The sequence below is a fragment of the Agelaius tricolor genome, unplaced genomic scaffold (genome assembly GCF_023055355.1).
Source record: "Agelaius tricolor isolate 1412-34295 unplaced genomic scaffold, bAgeTri1.0.p SCAF_22, whole genome shotgun sequence".
Lineage (NCBI taxonomy): Eukaryota > Metazoa > Chordata > Aves > Passeriformes > Icteridae > Agelaius > Agelaius tricolor.
Window position 1 is genome coordinate 6960167 of NW_027269282.1, and position 21103 is coordinate 6981269.

Consider the following 21103-nt stretch of genomic DNA (forward strand, 5'->3'; position numbering starts at 1 on the left):
AAGATTTAAATCAGATTGCTCAGTTATGAAATACTGCTCAGCAGAGGAGTATGCAGTTCAGATGTTATCTTTCTGTAATCCATTATTTGCTTTCTCCTCTCTCCCTTCCCATTTTTACAGGAAGACATCTACATGTATGGAGGCAAAATTGAAACGAGTTATGGCAATGTCACTGATGAGCTGTGGGTTTTCAACATACCCAGTCAAACATGGAGTACCAGAATTCCTGCAGTCCTTGTCCATGGACAGCAATATGCTGTGGAAGGTCATTCAGCACACATAGTAGAGCTGGACAGCAGAGATGTGGTTATGATTGTAATTTTTGGATATTCTTCCATCTATGGTTACACAAGCATTGTGCAGGAATACTACATCAGTAAGTCACTTTCAAGTAATTTTTTGATTACAAACTGATACAAAAAGTGCTGGTTTCTTTAAGTGAAAAAAGTGATTTTTCTTTTTCCAGAAAGAAAAATTAATGTTTTCCAATTTAAATAAAGCCTCACCTTTTTTCCTTCAAGTTATGTACATAAGATTTCTTGTCCAGTAATAGTGTTTCATGTGTGTTTGGAGCACCATGATATTTTCCATTTTTGTACGTGGTTGTGGTACCCTAAATAGGATAAAAATTGAAACCAGAAATTCTTCACTGTGATAATTGTGATGAAACATAGTTTTTCAACACAGACTTGCTGTTTATACCACTTAGTAGAAGAGAAAAACCAACAATAATTTAGTTAATTTAAAGATTCTTTAATGCTGGTATATTTTTTTCTTTCTGTTGTATTGTTTTTAAATGTAATAACTTAGTTCATCATTATACATAAGGTTCTCTCTTGAAGATATACATGTTCCTGTTAGAGGTAATAATTGAAAATGAGCTCTCATTGTCTCTAAATAAGCTACCATGTCTGTCTGGGATTCCCCTTGTGAAATGCAAGCTGTTTCTGAGGTGATTTTAAATGCTGAAATTAAATAAACAACGAGAAATCTTCTAATCCTGTCCATGGTGCAGTTAAGATACCATTTCAATGGAATAATATTGAAAATCTACACCTGATAAATTCTTAGGTATATTTATATGCCTACTAATTGAATTTATAGTCTTCTACTTTTGTTTAATTCATTTTCCTATTGAGTTTATCTGAGTCTCAGTTATTTATGCAATAAATAAATATGCAGAAGACATAATACAAAATTTCAAAGTAATACCTACATGCTAAGGGATGGTAATTGTTTCTAATTGTTCCATTTAACTTTTTTTTCATATATGCATATTTATATAATCACTGCTTAAACAGATTGATAGGTTCAGGAAATCCCTTCAAAAGTCAGATGGTTCTTATGCTCTCTGGCATTATCTCTGATGGCAGTGTCAAAATTATATAACAGTGTTGAAAAAGGATAAAAGTGAATGGCAGTAAGAGGAAGAGCACCATAATGTTCTTTAGTCACACTGAAAAATTCCAATTTAACTGCATAAAATCTACTATAAAACTCTGGTCTTAGAATGATGTTTTACAATAGTATTCTAATATTTCTTAAGTATTAAAGGCCATTTTTTAGAAAAACTGACTTTCAGAAAGTTGTTTTTTTGACATATCAGAGATGATTTTTTTATGTGAAGGAAACAATATGTTGTTCTAGTTTCTGCATGCTCATTCACTGTAATGTTTATTGGAAAACTTTAAATTATTTGCTTCTTCTGTTGAAACTTTAAGTTATTTGCTTCTTCACATGCTGCTAATTTAATATGGACTAGAAGTACCAATTTTATTCTCACCTATTATTGTTGTTACTTTAATTAGGAAGAAGGGTACACGATTTGTATTGTAAAATTTTCTGCCTGGCTGATTTTATTGATGGCCTTATGGTTGAAATGGACAGCTTGTTCCTATTTTTTTTAATGTTACAGCTATGTTTGTGGAGGATTAATAAAACAGTGTAGTTAAGCATATATAACACACAGAAACAAAGAAAAACCTCAGACCTTCCCTACCATGGGGATAAGTTTGGAGTAAGAGAAAGCAGTTCTCTGTCAGTTGTGCGTCAATTAATCCCAGTTTTTAATGTCTCCTTTTTAAGAGTATATTTTTGTTGTATTCTACTGAGAGATTTAGTTTATTAGAGAAAATGTACTTCACTTGCATCAAACACAAAGAAAACTTGTAACAGGCTTGGGTATTACTGTGGAAACCCATTGCCTTCAGTGAGTCTCCTCATCTGATGAAGGATTGATTGCTGGCCCAGTGCTTTGCAGAACATGGGCTACCTGAACCATTGCTGCCACAGAGAATTCTCCTGTTTCATTTCACCTCACTGCATCTCCCTCCTTGCCCTCCCCTCTAAGTTAAGTGAATTTTATGGTAAATTTTCCTGAATTCTGTGTTGGCTGTGTCATTTATCTACAGTTTTGCAGCTGTAGGAAAACATTTTTAACCATAAAATTCCCGCTGGTGGTTTGAATTAAGAATTGCTGATTTTTTGGAGGATTTTAGCAGTTCAGAATCCAAACTTAAAAGACACAGGAAGTGAGCAGCATTCCTTTGAATTCACCTGAATAGGAAAGGCAATTTCATAAAAATAAGGGCTTCTGATATTATAGAAAGAAAAAATCAGGTTCTTATTTTTCTTTCTCTGCTGGTTTTAAAAGCATATTACTTTAACATTTCAAATTGTACTGTTATTGTCTCTACATCTTATCAGTTTTAGTCCTAATGAAAGCTATTTTTTCAAGCATTTGCTACATGCCTAGAAAGAAATATAGAGGCAGTTTGTCCTTTGGTTCATATGAACTGAAACCTCTAGGATCCAGTACTTTGATGAACTTGGTACATGGAATTCTGGTGCTAAAGCCTTATTTAGTTGCTGTGGCCATGATTTCCATGATGTCTATATTAGCAAACACCTGAAGAGGTTTTAAATAATTGTGGAAATCACTAGCTTTTCATGCAGGAAATAGTTCTTGTTAATAAAACATACCAATCAAAGGTGTAGCCAATCTCAAAAGGTCTCTGGCATTGTTGCATTAGGGAAGAAAGTAATTTCTATGAGAGTAAAATAAATTCTGGAATAATTGGACAGGGTTTGCAGCAGATTTTCACCATGCAAAGACACATGAATTTATTTCCACTCCAAAGGTGTGGTGGTTGCTGCAGGAAGAAAAGAGCTTCCTGTTGTCCTTTCTTGCTGCACCCAGACTTACGACTTCTGAGGAGCCAGTAAATCCTGATATGGGAATTATGTGAATGATTTTACTAACTTGAACCATAAAGCTTTTCTGGGTTACTCCCCAGGGAAATTTATTTCCCTTTAGGTTAGCAATACCTCATAAACCTTCTAAGAATCTCAATGTGAGTCTCAAGGTGAATATAATAATGTTTTTTGGTTTAGCTGAGGTTTATAAAGGCTCCTTATATATTAAGAAACTTCTGAATAAGTCTTCTGTGATTTTATTTTATTTCTTTTACAATACAGAGATTTCTTTGGATTAATATAATATCATGGTATTTTAGCCCAATTTTTTTAGTGGCTTTAGAAGTGGGTTATAGATTGCTTTTGGTTAAAAGCATTTCTTTGAAATAATATAAAAAAAGTGGCCCCATGATGTAACATGCCTCCTCTTTTTTGTTAAAGTTAACATAAGCTTCCTTGTTGCTTGTAAAATTTTCAAGTTTGTCACTGTGATAAAATGAAAGTGGCACACCAAGGTGCTTTTTGGACATTTTGTTCTTTTTACCTGATCTATCTGAATATTGTATTATGATAAAGACAGATTAGACCAATGTATCTTCCTCATTTTTACATTGTGTACTAGACTTGAAATTTAAATCTGGAAAAAAAAAATTAAAACCTCCTATTTCCTTATTTCTGGCATGCTTGTTCATGAAGCTCTCTTTGCATTTGAATTTGTACGCTGTTGAGAATGCAATTTCAATTACTAGTTTGGTCAATCAAGTACTTCTTATTCTTATATGTATTTCAATATTCTTATGATATAATGATAGAAAAGAGAGGAATCTCTGAGTATGAGGAGTTATGTAAACATCCTCAATAAAAATTGAATTTTTGTTGAAAAAAAGCTAGGTGAAGATTCATGTCAATAAGCTGCTTCAAAAGGTGAGATCTTATGCATAGTAATGTCTTTAAATATAGACAAGATTGTATTTTTGTATGAGTGATGCAATACTCGAGATGCTGAAGTGTGAATGATATCAAAACTGTACATACACATTTCAGTATTGGAAATTCAGACAACTCAGCTAAAATTTAAAATGGGAGGTAGAAAGAGCAACATAACACTGCTTTTGGCTTTTATTTCAGAAAGGTGTTGCTGGACCACTTTCCTTGAATTTATAGTTATTCATAGCTTTTTTTTTTTATTCAAGAAGGAACAGGTTTTCATATTTCTGCCCAAGTCATGTAAAGTGATGCAATATGCAGTGTTACTGTGACAGTGTTCTGAATGCTACACAGAATCACAGACACATTTATGTTGGAAAAGACCTCAGAATCATCAAATACAGCATTGCTACATAAACCATAATGCTCCATTAATGCCACATGAACCATTCAGATAGAAATGCAAAATATTCTATTATGCATATTATCAACAGCATTGTGCCAATTTATGGGGAGAAATAGTTCTTTTTCCCTGAAAAGCAAATATGCCAATCTCTAGGACTGATCATTAAATAAATAAATGAAGATATTCTTGGCAATAGAAATGTGTATCTCCAGGCTGACTTCTCACCAACCCTCTTACAGAAATTCTATCAAGTAAATCTATTAGTTATCAAAGTAATATGTATGTAATGTACAGTATTATCAGTACAAATTTGATCTTTGTGTTCAGAATTGCACTTCTTCATGGCTTGATAATATCTAACATGGGGATTGAAATAAAATACTGCTTACATTACACTAAACATAAATAATGTAAATATTCCGTGTCAGTTATAAATAGTGTATTACCACAAATACCAGCATTCTTATACACAAAAATCATCACAATTCTTCCTCAGAATCTATACTTTATAACTTGCCATAAGTACTTGTTACTGAAAAAAATGTAACTTATAGAGGCAATGCCTGGAAACTATTTAAGGCAAGTATGCTAGCAAAAGTAATAACTGAAAATCATGAGCCTCTTCATGAGAGGGAAAAGAGTTAATCTAAGCTACCTACATAATATCAGATAAAAAATAAGAATGAGATTTAGCCTAATTTTCAGAGGAAGCAAGGTGTATGGTGGTGTGTGCTTGGATAAGTAACTCTATAATGGTAGCCAATTGAGGTTAAGAACTGGGAGATGGCTCCACTTTGGATGTCCTTGTCCAGGCTCTCTGTTCTGTCAATCTCCACAAGCCTGGAAGTGAATTATTTCTTGTTTCACATCTATAGCACTGACTCCCAGCCATCACAGGCTCTTCTGTATAGGCTGCCTTGTGCAGGAAATACCTCCTGGCTTGCTCTTTTTGTGACTTACATCATCATCTGGGAAGATGGAGTGGAGGAAAAAGACATTTTGGGGCTACAGGCTGCAGGAATTTAATAGGTGTCGTTCTTTTTTTTTTTTTCCAATGGTAAACTATTTTCCAGTTGTATTCTCTTCTTCAGTCTTAACAGCTATTGTGGCTGGTTTTATTTGGTGTCTCTTTGCAGTTATTAATCATGTGATGTAAAACATGGATTTAAATGCCAATTGAATGAGCTGCTATCAAATTATTCTTTTGTGAGTCTTCTGCAACTGAATGGGTATATTTGCAGTTAAAGAACTAAGAAACAGCAGTTAGAAATGGATTTTAGCTCAATAATTTTATGGTTGCTCCCAAAGTGTCTGCCCATATCCATGCACACTTGGAGCTGCCTTATGTTACGTGCTTCTCACGACTCACTGCAGCTCAGTGTCTGCCAGGCTCCTCAGACTCCCTGTGACTGAGCACAGGTGTTCCTAATGAATCTGAAGGAGCTGGAGCACTGAATTCTCATCAGCCATCTCTGGTGAGAATTAATCATAACTCCTAATTTCATATTTTCAAAAAGTTCTGGGCTTTTTGGTTGTTTGTGTGAGTGCTGAAGTCACATGTGGGAGAGGATGAGATACTGCCTGGCAGCTGTAACAATGATGTATTTTTGATTTGATTGTGAATAGCAGGTAATAGTCTGACAACATTATCTAATTGCAGATATTTTGATACATTGGTATAAAACTACTTCTTAAAATGAATCCCCATAGTTATTGCTCTATTTAGAATTATATTGGAAATTCTTTTATATCTTTAAAACTCCTACTATTGTGATTTAGCAGTAGTAAGCCTTTAAATTATGTTGTTTTTTTTTAATGTCTCTTCAAGGGTCTAACTCTTGGCTTGTCCCAGAAACAAAAGGAGCAATTGTTCAAGGTGGATATGGCCATACCAGTGTCTATGATGAACTGACAAAATCTATTTATGTCCATGGTGGATACAAAGCATTGCCTGGCAATAAATATGGATTGGTGGATGATCTTTACAGATATGAAGTTAATACTCGGACATGGTAAGTTGGATTTCTAATGTAGGAAACCAAGTTGTAGGTTACTGAAGACAAGAGAAGTGGAGAGTAAGGTTCTAGCAAAGTCATCAGGTACCTCTATACCCTTTGCACATTTCAGAACAACACATTCTCTGCAGCAAAATGGAAGAATTGTAGTGAGGGACTACACTTGATTCAATGGATTAGTGGAGCTATTCATTGAAAGGATGGCAGGGAGGAAGCTTTGTGCATGTTCTACAAATTGGGAAAAGGTTCTCCTTGCCACACACAACCCCTGTGCAGAAATAGCACATGTGAACTGTTTCCTCATGGTATGATAAGTATATTCATGCTGGTGTACATTACAGTGGCTGTTATTTAAAGAAGGAGAAAACCCTTAGAACTGTGGAAAGTTATTTTTCACAAAACTATCAGAAATAAGAAGACCTCTGGTATTATGTAGGAATCCTTAGTTATGAATGCTCTTGGTGTTTCTATCAGTTCCTTGTTCCTCAAGTTTATTGTAATTTATGAAGGCTACTTGTATGTTATGTTCAGAAAGTGACCTTGAATGTTTTTTCTTACCTTAGAAATTATTTGAGATCAAGAACTATTTCTTGGAACATTTTATTCTTGCAATTTAATATTTGTTTAGAGTTCTAATGGCTTCACTTTAAGCACCCAAAACTTTGTCTCAGATGTTGGAAACATGGGTTTGATTTTACTGAGGTTCTAATACCATTAACTCATGGCATTTGGAAACATTAATACAATAATTTTTTTTTCCTTTTAATGTATTTATGAGTTCCTGGAATTTTAATGCTTTCTTATTCTATTTTTGGAACAAAGTGATTTTTTTTCCTTTGATGGTCTGTTAGAAAAGAAAATAATAATAATAATTGCTGGAATATTTTTATGCATTATTCATATAAAAACTAATAAAGAATACTTCATTTGACTCTATACTACTGTAGCATTCTCTGCAGCTTGTAGAGAACTCAAGTCTTTATTTTGTGAGATTTACACTGCAAGTGAATTTTACTATGGCACTGAAAATGGGCTCAAATGGGCATGAGGATGGAATAATGACATACAGTAATAAAATCTGAATCTTTGTTTACTCATCTATGACACCTTATGATTAGCATTCAAAGCACTTGGTGAGGTAAGAGACTGAATGTGGCACTGGATAAGTGTGGTATGAGGAGGAGTTGGAATTTTGATGGCTCTCTCATACCCATGTCCATGCCATTTGCTGATCCTCACTGTCTCTGGCACTCCTTCCATTTCAGTGGCTGATCTGGCAGATGTTCATAGGCTTCAGTAAGTTGAGGTACACAAATATGATTACCTGTTCAACTCAGTTCCATGTAGGTTTTAATTTCTTAATACCAAATAAACAAGCTTTATGTTTCTTGGAATGTGAGAGGGCAATATTTTTATTCCTAATACACGATGGGGTATTACAGTGCTGGCAATACCTGCATTGCTTTGCATTACTGCCCTGCTGCTGCAGCTGGGGCACAATGTGGAGCTGGGCTTGGATAATGGCCTGAAGCTGGAAGCACCTGCTGGCTTCTGGGTGTTTCTGTTACCATTCCAGAGTGGTGCTGCTGCTTGCAGCACTTGGCACTGCCATAGTTAACGGGACTAATGTTTGCAGATACACGAATATGTGCATAAATAATGGATTCAGGGGAAACCTGCTGAGACTCTCACAGAATTTGCATGGGGTTGATATGTGTTGGAGAGTTCTCTAGATTGCCCTCATTAGTGATGCTAATGAATAGCGAAAATCATGGCCAAATTAACAAACTTCCAGTTCTGCTGAATCTTGAGGAAAAGTTGCTGTTACTTGGAGGGATGAAACTCAGCACACAATATGCAAAAATTACAGGGAAAAAAACTCCACACTGTGGTAGGGACCAGGAGTTGGGTCACAAGTAGAAAAGTGAGTAGCCCAAAAAAGAAACCTGTGGAGATTTTTTCCAATGTCTACTGTGTGTTCTGGGGCTTAGTTAGCCCCAGAACAGTGTATGTCTCTTCAGGCCTTTAGTGATCAACACAACTATTTGTAGACAGCTGCGAGGCAGATCATCAAGGCAGAGCCTAGTGTATAGCAATTAGTGCAAATTAGGCAATAGGGGCTGTAGAAAACTGGAGAAGCAAAAGACAGGAAGGTCTCTGTAGTCTAAATGGACAAAGATAACATGTTCTTAGGATATTATCATTCTTTCAAGTCATAGCAGCAGAATTCCTCCATGGCCAGTTGAAAATAACTTAAAAATAATGTCTTGTTCTACTTCCATGTAATTCTAACTTTCTGTATTGCTAACTGATGAGTTGAACCCAAATACCACATTTATCTGGGGGTACCATAAGTATCCTGTATCAAGCCAATTCGTGGTTAGAAAAACACACTTATGTGGTGCTCTGTTTTCAAAGTATGTAAATCAGAAATGCACTAGAGAAAAGCAAGTGGCTTAATAGGAAAGAAAAAAAGAAAGAGGTCAAAAGCAGAAGCACATATGTGGGTATGTAAGTGGATTGAAGGAATTGTCACATTTTTAAGCAATAAAAAAGCTCATTTATTTTCATTTAGTCTTTGGTATTTCTTTTGATGTTACTTTCCAGGGCTAGGGGGGAATTTTTTTCAATAATAATATGAGAATTCAGGTTTGATGCTTTCCTTTCAACTTGTTTAATTATGCAATCTTTTATCACTTAAAATATTTCAAGTTTGTTGATGGTTTATGTTATTATGTAAGAAAAATGAGATGTACTTTAAACCTTTTCTCTCAAACATGATGATGATGTAAAAATACTGAACAAATATGAGAGTGGTTCAAGAGAGACAGTATTATTCACTCATAAGGAAAGATTGTTGAGTCAGTTTCTTAGAGGAAATTAATGACTAACAGCTTAATTGTAGATTGGAGCAGTGTGTAGTAACATAAATGAAAATGAGAGTCTAAACTTGTAAACTTAGATTACTGAAACAATGAAAGGTTATTAGGAGAATGTAGAAGGTATTTTGTACTGGTGATCTAATCAGCCCTTCACAAACATGTCTACAGCTGGTCTGCTTAACTAATTCATCTGGCAAAACCCACAGATGGTTACTCTCTTCCTTGGTAAGATTTATTTGCTGGGATTGAATCAAGTTTGTATTCTGTTCTTTCTACTGGCCCCACATCTGCCCCTTTCAAACTGTGGCATTGATAGCTCTTGGCTACTGTTGGGGCTGTGCCACTGCTCTGGCACAAAGCAGACCACACACACAGAGGCTGAAGTGAACAAAGACAGAGATCAAAGCCTCAATTGCCTGGACAGTTGTTTTTTTTTAGCACTGAAGTTTGCTATGTTAGACTTTACCAGTCTGAATAAGTTTATGAAGCAGTGCATGTGTTTTTAATGTACCTAGAATGCCTTCTACCGTTTCTTTTTCTGTGTTCAATTAATTAGGATTTTTTTTTCCTTTTGTAATTTAAGGATGGTCTAAAGAGACTGTGCTTTTTGGCTTATTTTAGCTGTCCAAAGAATTTTTTATTGCATTTCTTGAGCAAAAAGCTAACATGGCTAAGTATATATAAGAATAGGAATTAATGCTATGAATGAGTTTTCATTCAGTTTTGAGTAAAATTTACCATATCAGTAATCATTTCTGAAGAAAATAAACATGTTAAAGCTAATTTCAGCTATACTATTTGGCAAACTGTTTTATTTTAACTAAAAGTGTCATATTTTAAATAAATGTATATATATTTTGTGTCATGAGAAAATGGGTAATGCTAGAAGCAATCTGATTAAATGTCATTGTATTTACTGAGTAATAACTGTAGTTTACTGTTTTTCTTATTTTGTGTTGCTTTCATGTACAAATTTTCTGGATGCCCATATCCAGTTTTCCATGTGTTAGTATGTATTTGTTCTTATGTTTTGTAGGACTATTTTGAAAGAGAGTGGCTTTGCAAGATACCTTCATTCAGCTGTCTTAATCAATGGAGCTATGCTCATTTTTGGTGGAAACACTCATAATGATACTTCCCTGAGCAACGGTGCAAAGTGTTTTTCTGCTGACTTTCTTTCATATGATATAGGTATGTGTTCTGCTGTTTTTTTCTCATTTTTGTTTTAAATGCCACAATTTTACTTTCTCAAGTCCAGCTAATGTGATTCTTTATAGTTTGATCCCAAACACCTTCAAGTTATTTATAAATTTTACAGATTTTTGTTCCATTTTGTCTAAAGATTTTGGTTTGTGGGGCAAGGCGTAGCAGCATCCATGCCATTCTCAAGGCCCTGAATATTTTTTAGAATTTTGGCAACACACTTTTAAGGAAGACAAACTGAAAAAAGGCACTACATGGCAACTGGTATTAGAGCTGAGTGAAGCATGAGGAGCCTTTAGGAGATGATAAAAGGATGTGTTACATTTAATTTCACAAGGGTGGCTGAGAGCAAAAAAGACTGTTGTTTGTAAATATATGATAAGAATACAGTTTGGAGGAAAACTGTGTGATAAGACAAGACTGGGTGGGTGTCAGCTTTCATTCTGGTGAGTGGTTCCAACCCTTTGAGCTGTACACTTATGGAAAAGCCTCCCTATAGGATTGTGGAGGCTATAAATAGAAGAGAATTTAATGAGTCCATAATCTTTTTCCTATCTTGTGCCACTGCTGTTCTTACCATAAATAGTTTTTCCCTTCCCTGATGTTCATGTTCATATTTTATGCATAGGCTTTAAATATAAACATATATTTTGTATTTGGGCTTTAAATATAATCATACAGCACACATTGGGGCCAAAAAGCACAGTCTCTTGTCCTGAGAGCCAAAAAAAGGGAAATGTGTCAGAGCAGCCTGGGAAATGCACTCATGCATGCTCCTGGTGAGCATAGCCTGTGGATATTGCCTGGATCTGCTTTTGGCAAGTGTTTATCAGCTGCCTACAGTGGTGGAAGAGGCTGAGACATGATCCTTCTTTCAGGACTAGTTAGTGGCTCTTTATGGCATTCACTGTAGATATCAATGCAATGTCTTTGCTTTAAAACAAGAATAATGACTAATTTCAGTACATGGAACATGTATGGGTTAATTCCTGCTATTTTTAGTGGGTGTGCAAATAATGCCTTAGCTGAAAATAAAATAAATAAAACAGCTGATTTGTTTTTACTGTAACCCTCTATTGCATATTCCATACCTTCTTATAGGCATCTGATGCTGTGAGCTATTGATTTTGTTCTCACTTCAGTCTACATGTGGATTTAATTTTTAATGAAACAGGGCTCCTTTCTCATTTTGGAGCATAGTATTATTTATTGGTCTGCATTTATTTGTAAATGTGCACTTACAGATCAATAGTGTGAGTCATAAGATCTGAATTAATGTAACTTTCTGACTTTCACACACTGATAGTTTTTTATCATCTTCATGAAAATGCTTTATAGTATTTTTTCTTATGTAGAGCGATATTTTGGTTTGTCTAGTTGGTTGTATTTAATTTGGTATTTGTATTCTCTTGCAAGTCACATTCTCCATGTGTTAGGAAACTGATGAAGTACAAAAGAAGTGGATGTAGTAATCACTCTTTGGATGTAGTAATTAATCTTAAAAGATGGACTATATGAAGACATTTGATTCAGACTTACTCTTCTGTAATATTCATTTTACCAACTTAGAAACAAATCTCACAGCACATATTTGATAAAGACATATTTTTCAGAAAACTTGAAATATTTTATAAAGAATTAAATAATTATGCAATAGGTATATTTCAGAATCTTATTTACTTTGTATCATGAGTTTTTGAACAATGCTTGGAAGAAAAAATATATATGATGCTATCAGCATCACATTTCCTAGATACCTTGCAAGTGATGGAGTATTAGCCTTGTCTTGTAAAAAATGGGTGCTGTCTGGAAACCAGCTGAATCCTGGAGATAGAGCCTATGCTATTTATGTTCAAGTTGGGCTAGAGAGTACTTTTGATTATCTCTCTTATTATATGTGACATAGTCCTCTGGATAGATTGCTCCAGCTTTTTATTACCCATGAAAACACTGCTTTTCATATTAATGTGGAATAACTGTTCATGTGGCTTCATCTCAGCCAAGCTCAGCTTTCTGGTTGGCTTCTAATGCAGTTTGGTAATCCCCACTCCTCCTCTAGTCCAGGCACAGAGAGAAGTCTCTCCAGAGAGCAATCCATTTTACCAAGCTTGGGACAGAGTTCCCTTTTCCCCCTCTGCTTTTCTGAGTCAGTCATTGCTCTCTAAGTTCTGAGCTTAGTCTGCAACAAGTTTTAGACTTTTAAATGTGTCATGAGTCAAGAGCTCAGTTCAGTAATTTGAAATACCTACTGCAAATTTGTCAAAGGTGAAGACACAGAGATGGGAGACATTATAAAAACTGCTATGATGCTGTGATTTTCATAGTTTAATGTGACTTGATATATTTACTTATATAGCAGTAAATACATGATGGGAAGACTGCTGCATTAAGAAAATGAGCTTTAGAAATCTGGTCTTGGTATACTTCTGTTCTGCTTTGATTTTATTTTACCACCAGGTTGCCCCTGGGTTGCTCTGGAAGCCCCTTAAAAAAACACAGAGGGTCATTCTTGTAGAGGTCAGGTATTTTCCAACTGTGCTGTAATTGCTTCATTATTCTGGAAGAGGAAGCTTGGCAGTGGGGACAGTCTTGAATGCTGGGATTGACCTGCAGTTTTCTGAATGATGGTTATGGCTTTTCTTTACAAGGGCCCCCATATGCTTAAAACTTAGATTTCTGTTCCAAGCAGAACTTAGAAAAATAATTATATCATATTTTATGAGTATTCACATGCAAAATTTGCAGATAAAAATAGATTATTAGACACACAGAATCAGAGTTTAAAGCAATTCTAACTACTGAGACCAGTATTAAAATACAATTAAATAAAAGCTTTTTTTAAAAGACTTAGGATATTTATTTTAGTTTCTGGCCAAAATGGTGCAGTTAGTAAATAGATCTCTGCATGCCTAAGTTCCTTAAGTTTGAGTTTATGAAGTATTCAGTCTTACTCCTTTTGTTCCACATTTGACAATTGCTAAGGTGTCTGGATACCCTTGATATGTACAGAGAATTATGGCCAGGGAATCTCTATAAAAGCCAAAACCTGAAATCCTGGGAACATGGCAGCTGTTTCTGTGCTTTCTCTTAGTGGTGGTTGGGGTTCTGCATTGTTTGGATCTGTGGGAGAAGTGCAATAACCCATATGTTTACACTAATAATATACTCCATAATATTTCTTTTGTTACTATCTGGATTTCAGTTTATTATTATGGATTAAATTGTATGCAAATTCAATTGCTTATGAAAGACAATATTGCATGTGAAGTACTAAGTTTCTTCTAGGATATTCAAACAAAGCTTAGAAACATTTTCCTATTTTGAAAAAAAAAATTCAAAATGATTTCATGAGATTGACTTTAGTTCCACTTGTAATCAAACCTATTGCTTGTATTTTGTAATAAAAATTAATTGTTTATTCATAAATTGTTTGCTTGTAAAGTAAATTGTTTCATCTTTACTCTTTGCCATTAACAAAATGAAGTAGTTTTAATATCTGTGAATTATTTTTTTTCCCAATATGAACACATCTATTTTTGCAGTTCTCCCTCTTTCTGGAGTTACAAATGGATATCGATGTGCTATCACAAAGAAAGTGTAAATCAGTGCCTGTGAAAGATTAAGTTTTATGAGTTCCTAAACCCTTAAGTTATAATTGCAGTTTTGGTGCAGTTTGTAACAGCAATTACTTCCATATTGCTGTGCTATTAGAAGAGCAAAGCCATAATAATATAATGCACTAATTGCTCCCTTTAATAGCAAAGCATGAGGTTGTTGATTTCTTTTTACTGCTTGGGGAGTCACTGTTATATGTACAGACTCTGTTGTAGATGTTAGCTCTAGAGTTTAAATTCGATTCATGCTGTTTTGAACATACTTGCTATTGTGTTTTCCTGAGAGTAAGGAGATTTTTATTATCTGATTAAAGAAAAATATTTATGAAGTGTGGAAAAATGCAGAAAATAAGTTTTCTGCTAGTACATAACTTTCACGATGTTTTAGCTGTTTATGTTCAGTGTTTAGTCGTCCAGAGTCATAAATGAGAACCAGACAGAGGTATAATGGTGTCCATATGTTGTGAACCAGCTTTACTACTTTTACAAAAGAAAAATGAACTTAATAATTATTAGAAATATGTAAAGGGAAAATAGAAACATAAGCTGACATTGGATTCTATGTAGCGCATAAAGCTGCACTGCATTGTTGCAGTGTGATTGAGCAGAATAAATACATTGGCAGTTCAAACTATTTAAATAGTTTGAAATTTAGAAATTATTTGATAAATGTAAGCATTAACTACCTTAAGGTTTCCTATACCTTCTCTTAAAACAAAGCTCTGAATGCAGTAATAGGTTGTCACTAAATCAGTCTGCCAATGCCAAAATAATAATGTGATCCTGGAGGTGAAGTATGGAACATTGGTTACCTCTTTTTTAAAGACTATCCTAACAACCTTTTCTTCTTATTTTTATTTTTCTATTATTTTTTTATTCTTCCATTCAGTCACATTTTGGTAAGCCTAATTAGTTAAACTTTAAAAATCAAATTCTGTGTTCAAGTATTTTACTGACACTATAATGTTCATTAGAAATTATTTGGTTGTTTTCTGCTTGGGGTTTGTTTTGTTTTTTGTTTTTTTTTCCCTATAAAATCAGACTGAGAAACCTTCCAGTAATGTATGGTTACTGTTGCAGCATTGAAAACTTTCCTGTGAAATGTCCAGGTCATCCTTTCTGATATCAGTAATGCAATGTGGCCAGTAGGTTGTAGATGAGATGTGCTGAGGCCTGACCTGTTGGAGTGAGGGCTCTGGAGAGCAGTACCCTGTGCAAAGTTCAAGTGGGGATTTTCTCAGCTGGATTGCTTCAAATCCAGTGCATTTCTGTGGTGTTTCATCACAGAAATGTGTGTGACTGGCTATTCACTGTCAGAGCCACTCCTGTATCATCTGGGAACTGTTTAATCTACAGCAGGGAGGAGGATGAAACTTTTTCTTTTAATGTTATAATGTGGTACAGCTTTTTCTTAAAGCAGAAGCCTTTGTAATAGAAAGAAAAAAACTCCTTTATTTCTCCTCGTACTTTTCAGTGGCTAAAAATTCTGCTAATAAGTTTATTCCAAACTTATTAGTATTGTTACTTCATCTGCTTAGTAACTGGTTCTATTAAAAGCAGAGTGTGTTTCCATGTGCTATGTGTTGTACCTAGTTACAGAGAGAACAGATACAACTATCTTCCATTTTCTATCAGTAAAATGCCTTGAGGGCATAACATTTTATGGAGGAAAAGATGTTATTCTTTGCTACACAGTTTGCCATCATTATTAGACTTAATATAATGCACACAACACACAGAATGCTGTAATATTGATAAGTCATGTTGTAAATCATATTACATTTGCCATTTGTCTTTTTCTTTGGAACAGTACAGTGAAGTCTGGAAATTTGGGTGCTTAGAGTGGTTCAAAGAGAGTTTGAAGATGATGGGCAGGGATGAGTTCTATTTGATTCTTTACTGAAAACCACCAGAAATCAGTTGGCTAGCTATCTGTATTTTGTATTAATCAACTGTACAGAGAAACTCACATCACGAATTAAAAGCTGAGCAAAAGAATTTTTCTTGCACAGTGCTCTGTTCAGTGTTCAGTAGTTATTGAGAAGTCTAGGAGGAGATAAGAGGGGAGGCTATTTGTAATAAGCTTTCCTCCCTCTTTTTTTTCTTGTACTCCATTGAAAAGACCTGCCAGTTTGAAAAATACCATCAGTAAGAAAGGAATTATTATATCTCCAGCCCTCAGGGGTTCCTCATCTGAAAATCAGCCTTTAATATGGTTTTATGATCTTCCCTTGGTGTTAAATCCCACTTTTTCTAAAATAAATTTCTAAGTACAGGAAAGACTATATGTTCATAATGTGTATGTTTGTAAAAATAAGAAAATAAATGTCAACACTTCCTAAGATGAGATGAAAATTTAGTGTGAGTTTTAAAATCAGATGGAAATTTAGTGTGGGTTTCCTAAATTGTTTCCTTTACCATCAAAGGCACATGAGCTCGCACGTGCTTTGTCTGTTAATGTGCAGTCACTTAAGAGCATCAAGGACTTGATTTTAAAGTGTAACAGTAAGATTTTGCTGGTCAATCGTTAAAATGCTTGTTTTTTGGTTGAAACTGCTTCAGGAATATCTCTCTGGCATTGTGCATACTTTCACCACTCTGTTTAAGTAGAGAAAATAAGAAAATAACAAGTGTGAAAGATGAAGTGTATTAATAACTCCATAGTGTTATGATAACATAATGTTAACAATGATAGTGATAGAAGGTAGGAGTTGAGAAAGAAGTAAGAATTTTGGGATGTATTGCTAAGACCATGCATGAAACTTGCTATACTTTCTTCACACTGCTAATTCCATGGAGTCCATCACCTGATGTCAAAATTATTGCTCTTTGAGCCATCTGCATTACTCCAGTAATAATGTGCTTTTAGGTTCTGTTTCCAATTTATAAAGAGGTGTAATTGATTTATTTATCACAGCCATGGTCTCACACTGGCTCTCTTGATGGGTTCAGGCTGTGGTTGGTGGAAGCCCGAGTTGACTTAGTGGTGTTGCTGCCATAGCTGTGCCACGCTATCCCCTCCTGGGTGCCGAGTCCATCCTTGTGTGACCTTGCACAGGGTGTTCCAGTGTGCTTTGTTTGCAGGATGCTGACTGCACAAGGTGCTGCTGTCTATAATTTTCTGCAGTGAATGATTTTCTGCATTAGAAGTGCCAGAACAGCAGCACTGGCAGAGTTGAGCTGTTCTGACACTGCGAATGAGACCATCTTGGAAGACAGTTTGTTCCTCCTGGATTTATCCATTTCTGTTTTTTTTAAGCTGAGGAGCGAGGTGTTATGATCTGACTACTGAGAGATGCTTGTACCCAAATTAAGGTGCAAAAACCCTTCACTTTCCTTGAAGCTTCAATCTGTAGGTGCTCCCTATTTCTTTTACTGTGGGATTTGAATATATGAAGTCAGTAAAGTTTAAGTAGGAAATAATGAAGAAAAGAGTAATTATTCTAAAGAACTAAAACTCTAGTCAGGAAAGAAAAAATAAACCACACTGAAACCTCATTTGTGTACAGCAGTTCCAAAAGAAATGTGCTTGAATAATTAATTTGACATGGAGATCCTGATTCAGCATTCCTCTCAAGTATGTGGAAAGTAGTTAGCAGCATACTTAAATCAAGATACCAAAAGTAAGACATTAATGAGATGGGTTGCGCATCTGGAGGAGTGATAGTTTATCTTAAAACACTTAAGAAAAGAACCGAGTTCACTGCCATAGATATTCCATTAAATACTTATAAATTGAAACCCTTTAGCTAATTTGAGAATGTGTAAACGTGAGGGCAATATGACTGATCCCTTGATAGCAACAATGGCCAGGGCTCGGTCCTGTGGGTGTTGAAACTGGCTGTGAAGGCAGACAACTGTAGCTGTAATAAAGGGACTCTTCTGTGAATGTCCTATGGTCTTGATAAATGTTAGGATAGATCAGTGTTGCTGACAGGTTCTTGAAGCATCTACTCACAAATGCATCTAAAAGGAGTAGAGTTGATTTATCCTTGAGTGGTTAAAATATACTTCACATGTATTTTGCTGAAAACTTTTCAAATTATTTGATATATGCTTGGTGTTTTGTCTTTCAGCTTGTGATGAATGGAAGATTTTACCAAAACCTAATCTGCATCGAGATGTCAACAGATTTGGTCACACTGCTGTTGTCAGTAATGGGTAAATGAAGTGTCTCTTAAATTTTGCTTGCCATTTTTCTGAAGGAAAAACCTGTAGAAGAAGTCACATTTAAGTGAAGTATGGTTCAATAACAGAACTGATATAACTTATTAAAAGGGAAAGAAAGTAGTGCTCATCAGGTAATCAGTACAGCAAATCCCCAGTCTGCTGGGGATCTGTTCAGTGACATTTTAGGTGAATGTTCCAGGGCACTGAGGTGTTTTCTCAGCTTGGAAGGCTACACTGAATTTCATATTTGGTATCAACTATAACTCTCACTTAGGCGTGATGGAAGAAATATTTTTCTCTTTGCAGTATGCTATAATTCTTCTACAGTCATAAAATAACCATGTATAACCATGTAACTAAAATTTGCTGAGAAAAAGGGAAGATTTTGATGATACTGATACAGTCATCATCTCTACTACCTGAGGGAGGAAAAGCCTACCAGCAACTAGATGATATTAAGTTGGAAAAGTTGTAGAAAACAATAGTCAGGTTTAAAGAAATGTGTATTGTTTATTTAAAGAAATGTATATTGTTACCTTGTCAGCTTTTGTTTTGCTGGTTGCCAACTGGCCCAGTATCTGAAGTTGCAGTACTATAGATCATCGTACCTCTTCTACATTATGCATCACACTAATAAAGTCAGTACTGAAATATTTGTGGGCAACTTATGGATGCTCTATAAAAGGATCCTGTATAGGTCAGAAATGAGGTAATGAGTAATGCTACAAATAAGAGTGTTACTGCTTTTAGCAAAAATAACACTAAATTGTAAGTATGTACACAGAGCACTTGACATTAATCAATGAACAGATTTATTTATTAAGACGAAATTACTTGGAATTAATGAATTCAGCAACTGATAGTTTTTCATTATGATTTTTGTGTTTTATGCCATCTAAGCCATGTCTGATACTTTGAGAACTGTCACTTTCTATTAATTACATTAAAAATGTATTTGTTTTTTAAGAACATAGTGGTATTTTTGGAAGGGTTTTTGGTACCAGAACAGTGCAATACAAGACACTCTCCAGATTTCTGCTATTGGTAACTCTGTGATTAATTCTCTTTTAAGAGTATATCATACAACAAATATAGAGGCTCTCTATTACTATCTTTTACCTGAGACAGTTCTTAGTTTTAATGAGAAGGGTGAGGGTTCAGGTTTAGTCTTTTGCTTCCTGTGTCAGCAGCTACTGCACCAGAAATGTTACCAAAAACAAATATCCATCTTGCCAACTGTTGCTGCCTGTCTTGAAAAGAATGTTCTTGTTTTCAGCAGGCCAGTATTTCATGCTTTATTCTCAATATCTAACTGCAAAAATTCTTTCAAAGCTCTTCATTTTTTTTCCCAGATATTTGGATATGCCACTCCATAATAAATGCAGCACAGGGAGCTTTCAGCAATTTTTTTAAACTCTCAACTTCCATGGAGAAATAAATTGAAAATGTAACCAATAAAGGAGCCACTGATAGAGTCTTTATTAGAGAAAGAATATGATATTTTTAATGATTGTATGTGGGTTTTTAATTGTGCATCAAGAAGATAAGAAATCAAGAAAATGTATCTACAATAACAGTTAAATTTCCTTGCTTTTCTCCAATAGGTCCATGTATATATTTGGGGGTTTTTCAAGTGTTCTATTGAATGACATCCTCGTGTACAAGCCTCCCAACTGTGAAGCATTCAGAGATGAAGAGCTGTGCAAAAATGCTCGTCCAGGAATAAGGTGTCTGTGGAACAAGAAACATTGTGAATCTTGGGAATCTGGACATGCTAATAATATCCTTAGAGCAAAATGTCCCAAGAAAACAGGTAAGTGAATTCTAGTCAGGTTTGTAATGCAATGTAGGAGATGGGGGTGGGCAACCCCCAAAGAAGTAACCACATGGAAGTGGTGACTGGAATGTTAAGAGTGTTCCCCTGTGAGAATAGCCAGTGCAAGAGATCTGTTTTATAGAAAGAAAATTCAATTGTGCAATCCTTTTGTATTTTTTATGCAGGGAAGTAGATGCAAAAGAGCACAAGTTTAAGGTGCTAAGGCAGAGCAGAACAGTGAGAGCACAAATGGGCACTGCAAGTGATACCTGGTGTTATGGCCACATGGCACTCCTATACCTGTGTGTGCCAGTGCCAGTAAGAGAGGAAAGCATCCCAGTAAGAGAGGAAAGCATCACTGCTTCAAGCAGATTACCTATGAAACAGAAGCATTTGTTCAGAAGAATATAGTGCAGGCACAGCTGGAAAAAAAACCTGAGGCAAACAAGCCCTTTGCAGTGTGTCAGATGAGTTCAAGTTTGTCATATGAATTTCTCTGTGGCATTGTGATGGCTGTATTGTTTGAAACAGCAATTTACTGTTATGAATAACTGTTCCAACCTATTCCTAAGCATTTTGGCTTGTCACAAATAAATTGGTTGTGAAAGTGTTGTTCTTATATGTCACATGAACAGAATATTTATCCCTGCTACATGCACCTACTATTTTTTCTGTGCATCTTTCCTTTCAGCACAGTGTAAAATTGCTTCCCAGACTTTGGCTGTATGCTGTGTGTACAAACTGCCATACAATTAAACTGCCAGTCTGTGTTTAATGTTTGTTGAAAAGTTACTAGCACTGCTATTAATCAACACTTCAAGACATTTTATTTTTCTGATAGCTTGTACTTGTTTCTAGACTGGCTATAAAGTCTC

At 35.2% G+C, this 21103-nt stretch overlaps 1 protein-coding gene across 4 annotated transcripts in view; it reads left to right on the forward strand.

Moving 5' to 3' along the window:
* The window catches only part of ATRNL1 (attractin like 1), a 432739-nt gene that overhangs the window by 65305 nt on the left and 346331 nt on the right, over positions 1-21103 (forward strand). For all 4 annotated transcript variants that reach the window (XM_071445975.1, XM_071445974.1, XM_071445976.1 and 1 more), the window contains exons 8-12: positions 121-376; positions 6357-6540; positions 10462-10616; positions 18319-18403; positions 20017-20225. In XM_071445975.1, the coding sequence (XP_071302076.1) occupies positions 121-376; positions 6357-6540; positions 10462-10616; positions 18319-18403; positions 20017-20225 (889 nt within the window). The remainder of the gene's footprint in view (positions 1-120; positions 377-6356; positions 6541-10461; positions 10617-18318; positions 18404-20016; positions 20226-21103) is intronic.